Source organism: Gymnoscopelus braueri (assembly GCF_963280865.1).
Source record: "Gymnoscopelus braueri genome assembly, chromosome: 15".
NCBI classification, from domain to species: Eukaryota; Metazoa; Chordata; class Actinopteri; order Myctophiformes; family Myctophidae; genus Gymnoscopelus; species Gymnoscopelus braueri.
Window position 1 is genome coordinate 50,156,382 of NC_137620.1, and position 11,450 is coordinate 50,167,831.

Here is an 11,450-nt window from a genome sequence, read left to right on the forward strand (position 1 = left end):
TTCAATGAGAACAAATACACAATACATATGCTTGGTGATCTATACATTCCTGCCACCATAGACTTCATAATCAAACATCACACAGGACAGACGTGACAAATAACTGAAATATACAAAGAAATGATTGATTTATTGAACATTTTTATTCATGTAAAAATAGAGAAGTCTACAAGCTTAAAACGTGTCAAAGCTTAAAACGCGTCACTTCGTGCGTTTTAAGCTTGTAGATCTGCTACTTCTGCTATTTTTTAATATTTGAAAATGTGTGAAAATCTTTCCACATGGAAACGATTATGACGATTATCTCACATAATTGCGATTAGACGATTATATGTAATAATTGTGACAGACCTAGACATAAGATGTACTTAAACGAAGAAGATTCAGAAACCTCTTCTATAAAACGCTCTGGGATGTTTCATTAAAGCCTCACTCTGTGGTTTCTTCACCTGGTTGGCTGTATGTAGAGCATCAGGAACATAGGTTTACAATGATAATAGCTAAACATAGAAGAAGGGGGGTCTTTTCACATGGTTCATAGACTGAGCCTGAACTGACTGAGTTTCACTCATGAGATTACAATAGCAGCAGTACACCAATAGCGCCAGGAGAGGGCAGTGGTACTCCACAGATATGTGATAGACCAGGGGTCTGCAACGTTTTCAGGCCAAGGACCCCCTAGCTGAGACCTATACCTCCTTTGCCAAAAATAGCAGATCTACAAGCTCACAACGCCTTGCAGCTTGTAGATCTGCTATTTTTGGCTAATGTTCTCCTCAGTAAAGGAATTCTAGGGTTCAAGTGGTTAATGTAAAAAAAACTAAATCCTATCACACAAAGATTTGGCGGACCCCCTACAGTAGCTCTGAGGACCCCCTAGGGGTCCCGGACTCCCTGTTGAAGACCCCTGATTTAGACCCAAGGATGATTCTAAAAACCTCCTCAAACCTTTCTGAAACGACTGTCAACGTTCAATAAAACATGAGTTTTTCTCAGCCTCTGTAGCACATGGAAAGTTACACATGGAATAATAAGAAATAAATTGAGAGCTTACTGAAAAGTACTTTAATTTGACCTTATAGTCATGAAAACATCAAGACAAATCAATACAAAGATTTGTGGAATGTATATATAGTTTTTTCTTGATCTATTGTCATTTGTTACTGTTTTAATGCACATTATATCAAATTAGATGCTAACCAAGCGTGTGTGTGTGTGTGTGTGTGTGTGTGTGTGTGTAGTTGTGTCGTAGGTACCCTGGGTTCCTGCGGGTGGCGCTCTCTGACCCACAGCCTGACAGGAGGTTCTTCAGGCGCTGCTGGGTGACCTTCGACCCCACTGTCAACATCAAAGAGACCTGCTGGAACCTTCAGAACATCAGGGTAACACATCTCCCCCCCCCCCCACACACACACACACACCCCTTCAGAACATCAGGGTAACACATCTCCTCCCCCCACCGTATATTGGTGTTAGTACTCGTATAGGTAGGACTGGTGCAGTTAGTTTACTTATTTATAATTATCTGGTAACGCCTAAACCCTAGGTGGGGTTGGTGAAAGGGCCTACTCTGTGTGGAGTTTGCATGTTCTCCCCGTGTCTCTCAGGGTAGTTAATACCCTCACAAAAACATGTAGTAATCCTGGTCTCTATACTGCCTCCCCCTGGTCAGCCAGGGCGCCTGATGGAGGGGAAGGGAACTGGTTGGAATAACGTGTTCCTTCCACGCGCTACGTCCAACCAGGGAAACTCTCCCCTGTCAGGTGACAAGAAGGTCAGTTGGCTCTCATGCATTGAAGGAGGCATGAGCTCGGCCCTGGCCTCCCTAGGCTGGTGAGGGGAGTGTAGCGCCCAGGATCACTTAGAAAATTGGCACCGGGTGAAAAAATCGGGGGATAAAAATATATATATATATCTGGTAAACAGTATTTTTGTAATACTTTATGAAAAGCCCATGAAGAAAAGTTAGTGGACTCTACAGTTCTCTTTTCTAGTTGTCTGGTGAATTGTACATAAACATCACTTATGTTACTGTAGGGGTTGAATGTATACAGTTATTTAAATGTACATGACACTTTCAGCCTGGTGTCCCTGTTTTGGGCATTACATATACATAACACCATGTTTTGTGTGTGTGTTGTGAACTTGTAGATCGGCTATTTTCACCACTTGACAAAGGGGTTGATTAACCCCTTCAATCCGGGAAAGTTTTCGAAATCAGAACGGGTTTATGAAAAACATATGTTTCTAAATATCAGTGGTGCGCAAACTTTATCATAATTGTCAAGGACCGCCGTCCTCCATCTCAAAATGTCTAGTTCCAGGGACCCCCCAGAAGATAAGATTTGAGACACAAATGTTCGCTTTAAAAATATAAACATTCAAAGATTTGCCCACATTTTCAAGATATAAAAAAGAAAATAGCTGATCTACAACATATCTCTTGGCAACATAGTAGCAGAGCCTGCATAGTCAGAATGGAACAAATTAACGGTTGTATTTGAGAAGCTTTCATGTTACATAAACGTCAAGGATGTAAATATATATGGTGTGAAAGTCTGGAAAAGTATGGCATTTTAAAATGGGAAAATGTGTGGAAGTACAAACCCTGCTCTCCTGTCTAACTTTGTGTGTGTGTGTGTGTGTGTGTGTGTGTGTGTGTAGCTGCGTGACTGTGAGCTAGCTCCGGTGGTGAACAGGGATCTGGCCCGCCGGGTCCGTAACGTCAACGGTCTCACTCACCATAAACCTGTCGTCAGGAACGACATCAAGCTGTCTGCCAGACTGATCCACACCCTGGATACCAGAGGACTGCTGTGGGAGACAGACACGCTGACAGACAGACAGGTACACTGCTCTGTGAGACAGACACACCAACCCGATCTCACGCGGTGAAATAACACAGGATTGCAATTCCGTAAATAGTCGACTAGAAAACCCCAAATGCCGTGCATAGGAGCGGCAACACGGAGCGAGCGAGTTGCCATGCCGAACGTTGCCAGGTTCGCTTGAGCCGACTGAGGCTAGGTTATATACCGATAGGCACAGAATGGTAAATCATGTTGTGGGGACTGCTCTGCTTCCGGGTTGCAGCCCCTGTTATTTCACCGTGGGATTCGTGGCTCATATGCATGGCTTTTGGCGTTTTCTAGTCGTCTATTTACGGAATTGTCAATCTGTGTTATTTCACTGTGTTGTGTGAGATGAGGCTGAACACAAAGACACACAGGCACTCAGGCAGACAGACAGGTACACTGACACGTAGGCAGATAGACAGGTACACTGATCCACACCCTGGAAACCAGAACATAAAGAACTCTGCAGGTTAATTAGAACATAAAGAACTTAACAGGTTAATTAGAACATACAGAACTCTGCAGGTTAATTAGAACATACAGAACTCTGCAGGTTAATTAGAACATAAAGAACTTAGCAGGTTAATTAGAACATAAAGAACTTAACAGGTTAATTAGAACATACAGAACTCTGCAGGTTAATTAGAACATACAGAACTCTGCAGGTTAATTAGAACATAAAGAACTTAGCAGGTTAATTAGAACATAAAGAACTTAACAGGTTAATTAGAACATAAAGAACTTAACAGGTTAATTAGAACATAAAGAACTTAACAGGTTAATTAGAACATACAGAACTCTGCAGGTTAATTAGAACATAAAGAACTTAACAGGTTAATTAGAACATACAGAACTCTGCAGGTTCATTAGAACATAAAGAACTTAACAGGTTAATTAGAACATACAGAACTCTGCAGGTTAATTAGAACATAAAGAACTTTGTCAGTGCCTTTACGACATTCAAGAGAGGTTGTTCTAGGAGGTTAGGAGCTACACAGCTCTATAATTCCTCTCTGAGTCTCTACAAGCACAACCAGATGTTATAATTTATTAATAGCGAGAGATGACACACAATATTTCCACTGTGTCTGTCACCAGAAATGGACAAATCTATGAGACAAATGAGGATGAATTTATTTGTAAAGCACTTTTCCAAACATAGTTATAAAGTGCCGTACAGAACGTGTTACAAATGGCACGTACACATAGAAATAGAAATAATTTGATGAGCAGCAGTGTTTCCGGTAGGAGAGTCTCCATTGTATCTCCTACCGGAACCGCTGCCTACCGGTCCTAGCCGAACACGTCCTAGATCTGCCATTTTCATCATGCAACCAAGTGTAAAACCAGCCATTATGACGCCATCAAGGCACCGCCTAAATACATTATAGTCTACTAAATCAACAGTAGATTTAGTCGACTATAATCTTATGATATTTAGTCGACCAAAACTAGACTAACAGTAAAACATTTCAGATGACTAAAACATGACTAAAACTAAATGGAATTGTATTCAAAAGACACTGACTAAATCAAAATGTGCTGTCAAAATCAACACGGTTTCCTCCTTGTTGCAAGCCTGGTGACGCCAGGTTAGTCTTATTGAAAAACAATTCGGGGATGACGAAACAGAGAAAAGTTAGCCGTGATTTCATATACTGGTTGAAATCAAACCAAAGCTGCGAACACTAATATGTTAGGAAGGTTTTAAAACGTTAACGTCACTGTTTTCATGACTTTTGGGAATGTGATTGCTTTTGTATTATTTAGATTAGAGCTTCATGCATGTCCTTTTTGTAATCAATATTTTTCACTAGGTAGATATTTGTATAGAAAGGCCTAACCAGGGAGGGCTGGGGTCGCAAATTAGCCTCGGCTATAAACCCCTTATACTATACAACGGTTTCATGTTTTATGACTTGATACATTGTTTTTGTATTGTCCCTGTCAAATAAATAAATATAAATTTGGAGTTTGCTGCAGCTCTAGCACACACTAAAACATTACAATGACTACCTGTTACATTATGTTTCATCTCCAGTTTCCAGACTCCAACCCGGTGTTGAAGAACATCACAGACTACCTGATAGAGGAGGTGAGCGCCGAGGAGGAGGAGCTTACCGGCGTTACCGGGGGCAACGAGGCCGGCGACGGAAAGGACCCCGCCTCCACGGATGTTGCCATGGAAACGGACGACAAGCTGCTGAAGGTGAGCCGGGACGACGGGCATCGCTGGGAACCCAGGAAAAAAATAACGAATAGTCGCTCAGACGTTTTTATCGTCCATGCAGGTTTGCACGCGACAAACGTGGCCACAGCGTGACGTATGGTCAATGCATTTAAATGAATTAATCCTAAAACACCCTGGACAACGCTCCACACGTCCTAGACTCTTCTCTCTTCTCTAAAACACCCTGGACAACGCTCCACACGTCCTAGACTCTTCTCTCTTCTCTAAAACACTCTGGACAACGCTCCACACGTCCTAGACTCTTCTCTCTTCTCTAAAACACCCTGTGGACAACGCTCCACACGTCCTAGACTCTTCTCTCTTCTCTAAAACACCCTGGACAACGCTCCACACGTCCTAGACTCTTCTCTCTTCTCTAAAACACCCTGGACAACGCTCCACACGTCCTAGACTCTTCTCTCTTCTCTAAAACACTCTGGACAGCGCTCCACACGTCCTAGACTCTTCTCTCTTCTCTAAAACACCCTGTGGACAACGCTCCACACGTCCTAGACTCTTCTCTCTTCTCTAAAACACTCTGGACAACGCTCCACACGTCCTAGACTCTTCTCTCTTCTCTAAAACACCCTGTGGACAACGCTCCACACGTCCTAGACTCTTCTCTCTTCTCTAAAACACTCTGGACAACGCTCCACACGTCCTAGACTCTTCTCTCTTCTCTAAAACACCCTGTGGACAACGCTCCACACGTCCTAGACTCTTCTCTCTTCTCTAAAACACCCTGGACAACGCTCCACACGTCCTAGACTCTTCTCTCTTCTCTAAAACACTCTGGACAACGCTCCACACGTCCTAGACTCTTCTCTCTTCTCTAAAACACCCTGTGGACAACGCTCCACACGTCCTAGACTCTTCTCTCTTCTCTAAAACACCCTGGACAACGCTCCACACGTCCTAGACTCTTCTCTCTTCTCTAAAACACCCTGGACAACGCTCCACACGTCCTAGACTCTTCTCTCTTCTCTAAAACACCCTGGACAACGCTCCACACGTCCTAGACTCTTCTCTCTTCTCTAAAACACCCTGGACAACGCTCCACACGTCCTAGACTCTTCTCTCTTCTCTAAAACACCCTGGACAACGCTCCACACGTCCTAGACTCTTCTCTCTTCTCTAAAACACTCTGGACAACGCTCCACACGTCCTAGACTCTTCTCTCTTCTCTAAAACACTCTGGACAACGCTCCACACGTCCTAGACTCTTCTCTCTTCTCTAAAACACCCTGGACAACGCTCCACACATCCTAGACTCTTCTCTCTTCTCTAAAACACCCTGGACAACGCTCCACACGTCCTAGACTCTTCTCTCTTCCCTATTTTCAGAAACCTTAGGTCAGGATTTAGAAGGTGTTTTTAGAATGGGTCTCAGGTCTATGGGTTAAACTGAGAGCCAATCAGAGACTGCTATTACAGTCTATCGCCACAAGATGGCTCCTTTACCCAATACACACTGAATGAACCCATAATCAACCATTTAATGATCCCTTAATGCTGACCCATTGCAACAAAGCAACGTTTTGATTAAATAAGAGAAATGAGAGAATAGATCTCAAAGGTTGTTTTATCATGAATATGCCAAATGAGCTATTTAGTAGAGCTATCTTACTGTTATGACTGAGATGGTAATCTGGTTGTTCCAGCTCTTTGTGTTTCTTGTGTAGTATCTGCTGTCTCTGCCAGCTGTGAGAGAACACAGTAATGATGGAATGACTAACTGCAGTTAGACCTGTCACAATTCATAATTGTGTAACTGTAATTATTTGAGATAAAACACAATTATTTTTGCATAATCATCTTCATGTTGGAACATTTTCATACATTTTCAAATACTACAACACTTCACTTTGTGACGTGTTGTACATTTCTAGCAGATCTACAAGCAGATCTACAAGCTTACAACACGTCACAAAGCTTGTAGATCTGCTTACAACACGTCACGTTTAACAGGAGGTAATACATCGAATGCATAGAAATAGTAACCTAGGATCATAGGTAAACCAATCATCTGTCTAAACAGTATATAATATAAATATATAATAATGTGTACATTTAAACTATACACACTGTAGGATGCCAGGTCTACAGATGATTCAGGTGTTTCACACATATATGTGTCATGTTAGGAGCTGATCACATGTCAGTGGTCAGTGAATAGAGGTCATATTCCACCACCACGTCCTCTCTCTCACTTTATTGTATACGTCAGGTATAACCTTCTACCTGGCAGCTCATACTGTGGATCTAATCTGATCAGCATGTCTTTAAACTATTTTTCCCCCTCCCCCTACTGTGTGGAAAGACACCATTCCTTCACTATGTGGTTGGTTACTGCCGCGGTGCATGACTTCCACCTTACAATTAATAACCTCCATCTACTGATTATTATTTTTGATAGTTTGATGTTTAGACTGATGCTAGGTTCATGGTTTACCTGGTAACATGGGCATATTCCAATTAAAAATGTCAAAGTGCAGATTATTATATTGATTGTATGTTTAGACTGATGCTAGGTTCATTGTTCATCCTAGTTTACTGAGACACTACACTGTCTCTTACATTCTATGTGTGCGTTTACCTTGTTTGTTGTAAGTCACTCTGGATAAAGAGTGTGTGATAAATGACGTGTGTGTGTGTGTGTGTAGGTGTTGGACAGGTTGCTGCTGTACCTCCGTATCGTCCATTCAGTGGATTATTATAACTTCTGTGAATATCCTTCTGAAGACGAGATGCCTCATCGCTGTGGACTGCTCCATGTCAGAGGACCCCTACCCATCAGCAAGATTAGTAGTACTGAAGGTAATCTATTACTATTACTCTATATCAGCGGTTCTCAAACTACGGGTGCCGTTGAGGTCGCACATTGGCGACCAAGAAATCAAGAAACGGTTAACAAAAAAAGTGAGGTCGTCGCGACCAACGTGAAGAGGACGTCCACTAGACCCACACACACCAGGGTTTCCGCTAGGCATTTTTTGGGCCAGCCACCATGGCCGGCAGGATTATATTTTACCGGCCAAAGAATACATTTACCGGCCATATTATAATTAACGTCACATGCGTGTTTGCACTGTATACATGCACCCAACTGATCATTACACCTCGTTAGGTTAGAGCTGCGCTTCTTTCCACCTTATCACAGATGCAATATGTTCCTGTTTTTATAGATAACTAAATGATATGAACTACTATACCATGAAATGAAATGAATAAAGTGGGCATGAGTGAGCTGCTGCGCAACGAATACCAAAACGCCCGCTCGCCCCAAAACACAGTCTCCCCGGGGAAAATCCGGCGGTATTCACCTGGTATTCCTAAACGTAACATCAGTAAACTATGCCTAAACCTAACCTTATGGCTTATTCCTAAACTTAACCTCAGCAAAACAGTGCCACAACCTAACCTTATTCCTAATCTTAACCTCAGTAAAACTATGCCTAATCCTAAACCTATTTCTACTACCCGTATCCTCAGTAAAACAAATAATACAAGAACCGCTGGTCCGCCTTTAAAAATGGGGGCGAGGGTGTTTTGGGGCGAGTCCTCCGGTTACCCAGCGCCAGAGCCTTGCCCTGCGCAGTATAAACAAATTAATATATATTTTGGGCTTTACATCTCATTCAACCTTAATATGCAAAAGTAGGTTTTGTTTTGTTTTGCTAACGTTAATTATATATGTCATGATATATGTGGGCGCAAGGGAGGTTGTCAGGTTGATTACATTGCCTCTAGTTGCCTGCTGCAATCAGTGTCATCAGCTTTCACCACTTTATCCATTGCAGTCAGACAGTCACTGTGCTTGCATAATATCCACGACCCACACGCGTTCGGGACCCTGTTTTATTATCGACAATTGGGTCCGGCTTGGTTCAGATTCTTATCAACACTCAAGGCAACCACCCGTAGGCCTACGCAGCGCTGATTAGGAAGAGACACAGCTGTGTAAAGAGCTTTGTGCTTCACCGTGACGGTGTTGTGGCGTTTCAAAAATAGCAGACACACAAGCTCACAACGCGGCACGTTGCATCGTGCTGTGAGCTTGTAGCTCTGATATTTTCAACATGCGACACCGTCGTACAACGAATAGGCTAATCTACAATTGCAGCGCACAGCAGAGCAGGCTGTCGGGAATTAAACCACAGTCAGATCATGATAAAAACTTTAAATGATTATGAATTTAATGGTTGTAGCCAACTACTTTATCCAAATAATATTAATAATAGGCTTAAATGATAAAATAGCCATTTTCCCAACAGGCCACGGTGGCCGGTGGTGTTTATAAATAACGGCCAATTAAACATTTTATCGGTCAATGGCCGGTAATTACCTCAACTTGCAGAAGCTGTGGTACACAAACTGGTTTTAGCTGTTCATAAACAATTTACTATGGTCAGACTTATGTTCAATATGAGCGGATGGTATAAATACATGGACCACGGTTCCATCTGTCCATTATGTAACATAATGGGACCAATTTGTGTTATGACTAAGGCCAAATTATTTGTGGCCCAAAATCACATAGTCTTTGACTTAGGCCACATAAAATGTCATATAGATTACACTGTTGACATACGGTAGACCATTATACTACTAGGGTGGGAACAGCATGATCTGTTCAATAAGGATTTAGGCCATTTTACCAGAGGTGTCCAGTTTTATGAAGATGCCGCTTTATTTAGGCAAAAATATCATTTTCTTCAAAAAGAAGGTTACTGTATGTAACACTTATGTCAGAGGACCAAATGAATGATGTCATTCTCCTCCACAGTGTCAGAACACCAGAGGATGTGTGAGGAGCGTCTGTCTCCTCTGTTCTCCTCCTCAGAGAAGGTTACAGAGGAGGAGGCGCAGAGACTGGGCAAGAAGGACGCCGAGCAGGAGGTAACACACACACACACACACACACACACACACACACACACACACACACACACACACACACTGATCATAGATAGATACAGTGTAGTTTATCTGTAGTATGTTGATCATCGATGTAGTTTATCTGTAGTATGTTGATCATCGATGTAGTTTATCTGTAGTTTGTTGATCATAGATGTAGTTTATCTGTAGTATGTTGATCATCGATGTAGTTTATCTGTAGTTTGTTGATCATAGATGTAGTTTATCTGTAGTTTGTTGATCATAGATATAGTTTATCTGTAGTATGTTGATCATCGATGTAGTTTATCTGTAGTATGTTGATCATCGATGTAGTTTATCTGTAGTTTGTTGATCATAGATGTAGTTTATCTGTAGTTTGTTGATCATAGATGTAGTTTATCTGTAGTTTGTTGATCATAGATGTAGTTTATCTGTAGTTTGTTGATCATAGATGTAGTTTATCTGTAGTTTGTTGATCATAGATGTAGTTTACCTGTAGTTTGTTGATCATAGATGTAGTTTATCTGTAGTATGTTGATCATCGATGTAGTTTATCTGTAGTTTGTTGATCATAGATGTAGTTTATCTGTAGTTTGTTGATCATAGATGTAGTTTATCTGTAGTTTGTTGATCATAGATGTAGATGTCTTTTCGTTGCCAGATTCACTTCAGGAGTCATGAAGCAGGATGAGGTGTTACATACTGTGTTCACACTGTTGTCTACAAAACATAGAGAACTACAAATAGCAACGCTAGCATATCTGTCACAACACGCCCGTTAATGTCATCAAACAGGAGTCTGACGAGCTAGAAAACAAAACATAAAGGAAAATATAACGTGAATGTTTGATGTTGTTGTTTTAATACATTAAAGGTGGAGAAGTTCTTGACGGCCAACTCTCAGGAACTGGGAAAAGACAAGTGGCTCTGTCCTCTGAGTGGGAAGAAGTTTAAGGTACTGTGTGTGTGTGTGTGTGTGTGTGTGTGTGTGTGTGTGTGTAATGATGTGATTCTGTGTTCTCTAACATTTCAGCTAACACCCCTGATGTCATCGTTGTTCATGAAAACCATAGGGAGGTGTTCATTCCGGAGGTCGGCTGTACTTTTGATTACAGCTTAGAGGAAGCCTTCCTAACCAAAGTGCTAAAATATCATCAGCTAGAGCAGACCATCTCTCAGATAGGCTAGCCTATAGGGCACAAGTTGGTTGTGACTTACTTACTTACTCCTCTTCGTCCCCTATGGGACATAAGCCTTCAATGAGCGCTCTCCATTGCATTGGGTCCCTGGCAGCATGTTGCGCCTCTCCCCATGACAGGTTCATCTGTTCCAGCTCTTGTGTCACAGTTCTGCGTCAGGTGGTTTTGGGCCTCCCAGCTTTTCCGTTGCCTGGTGGTGTCCATCTTATGGCCACCTTTGTGATGTGGTCCTGCTCCATCCTCAGCACATGTCCTAAAGCCATCTCA

General features: G+C 42.1%; 1 protein-coding gene across 1 annotated transcript in view; it reads left to right on the forward strand.

Annotated features, from left to right (window-relative positions):
- LOC308102278 (serrate RNA effector molecule homolog) overlaps positions 1–11,450 on the forward strand; it is a 35,493-nt gene that overhangs the window by 20,889 nt on the left and 3,154 nt on the right. The window contains exons 12-17 of the mRNA XM_080451917.1: positions 1,242–1,382; positions 2,665–2,847; positions 4,897–5,064; positions 7,749–7,902; positions 9,872–9,984; positions 10,859–10,939. Of these exons, the coding sequence (XP_080308043.1) occupies positions 1,242–1,382; positions 2,665–2,847; positions 4,897–5,064; positions 7,749–7,902; positions 9,872–9,984; positions 10,859–10,939 (840 nt within the window). The remainder of the gene's footprint in view (positions 1–1,241; positions 1,383–2,664; positions 2,848–4,896; positions 5,065–7,748; positions 7,903–9,871; positions 9,985–10,858; positions 10,940–11,450) is intronic.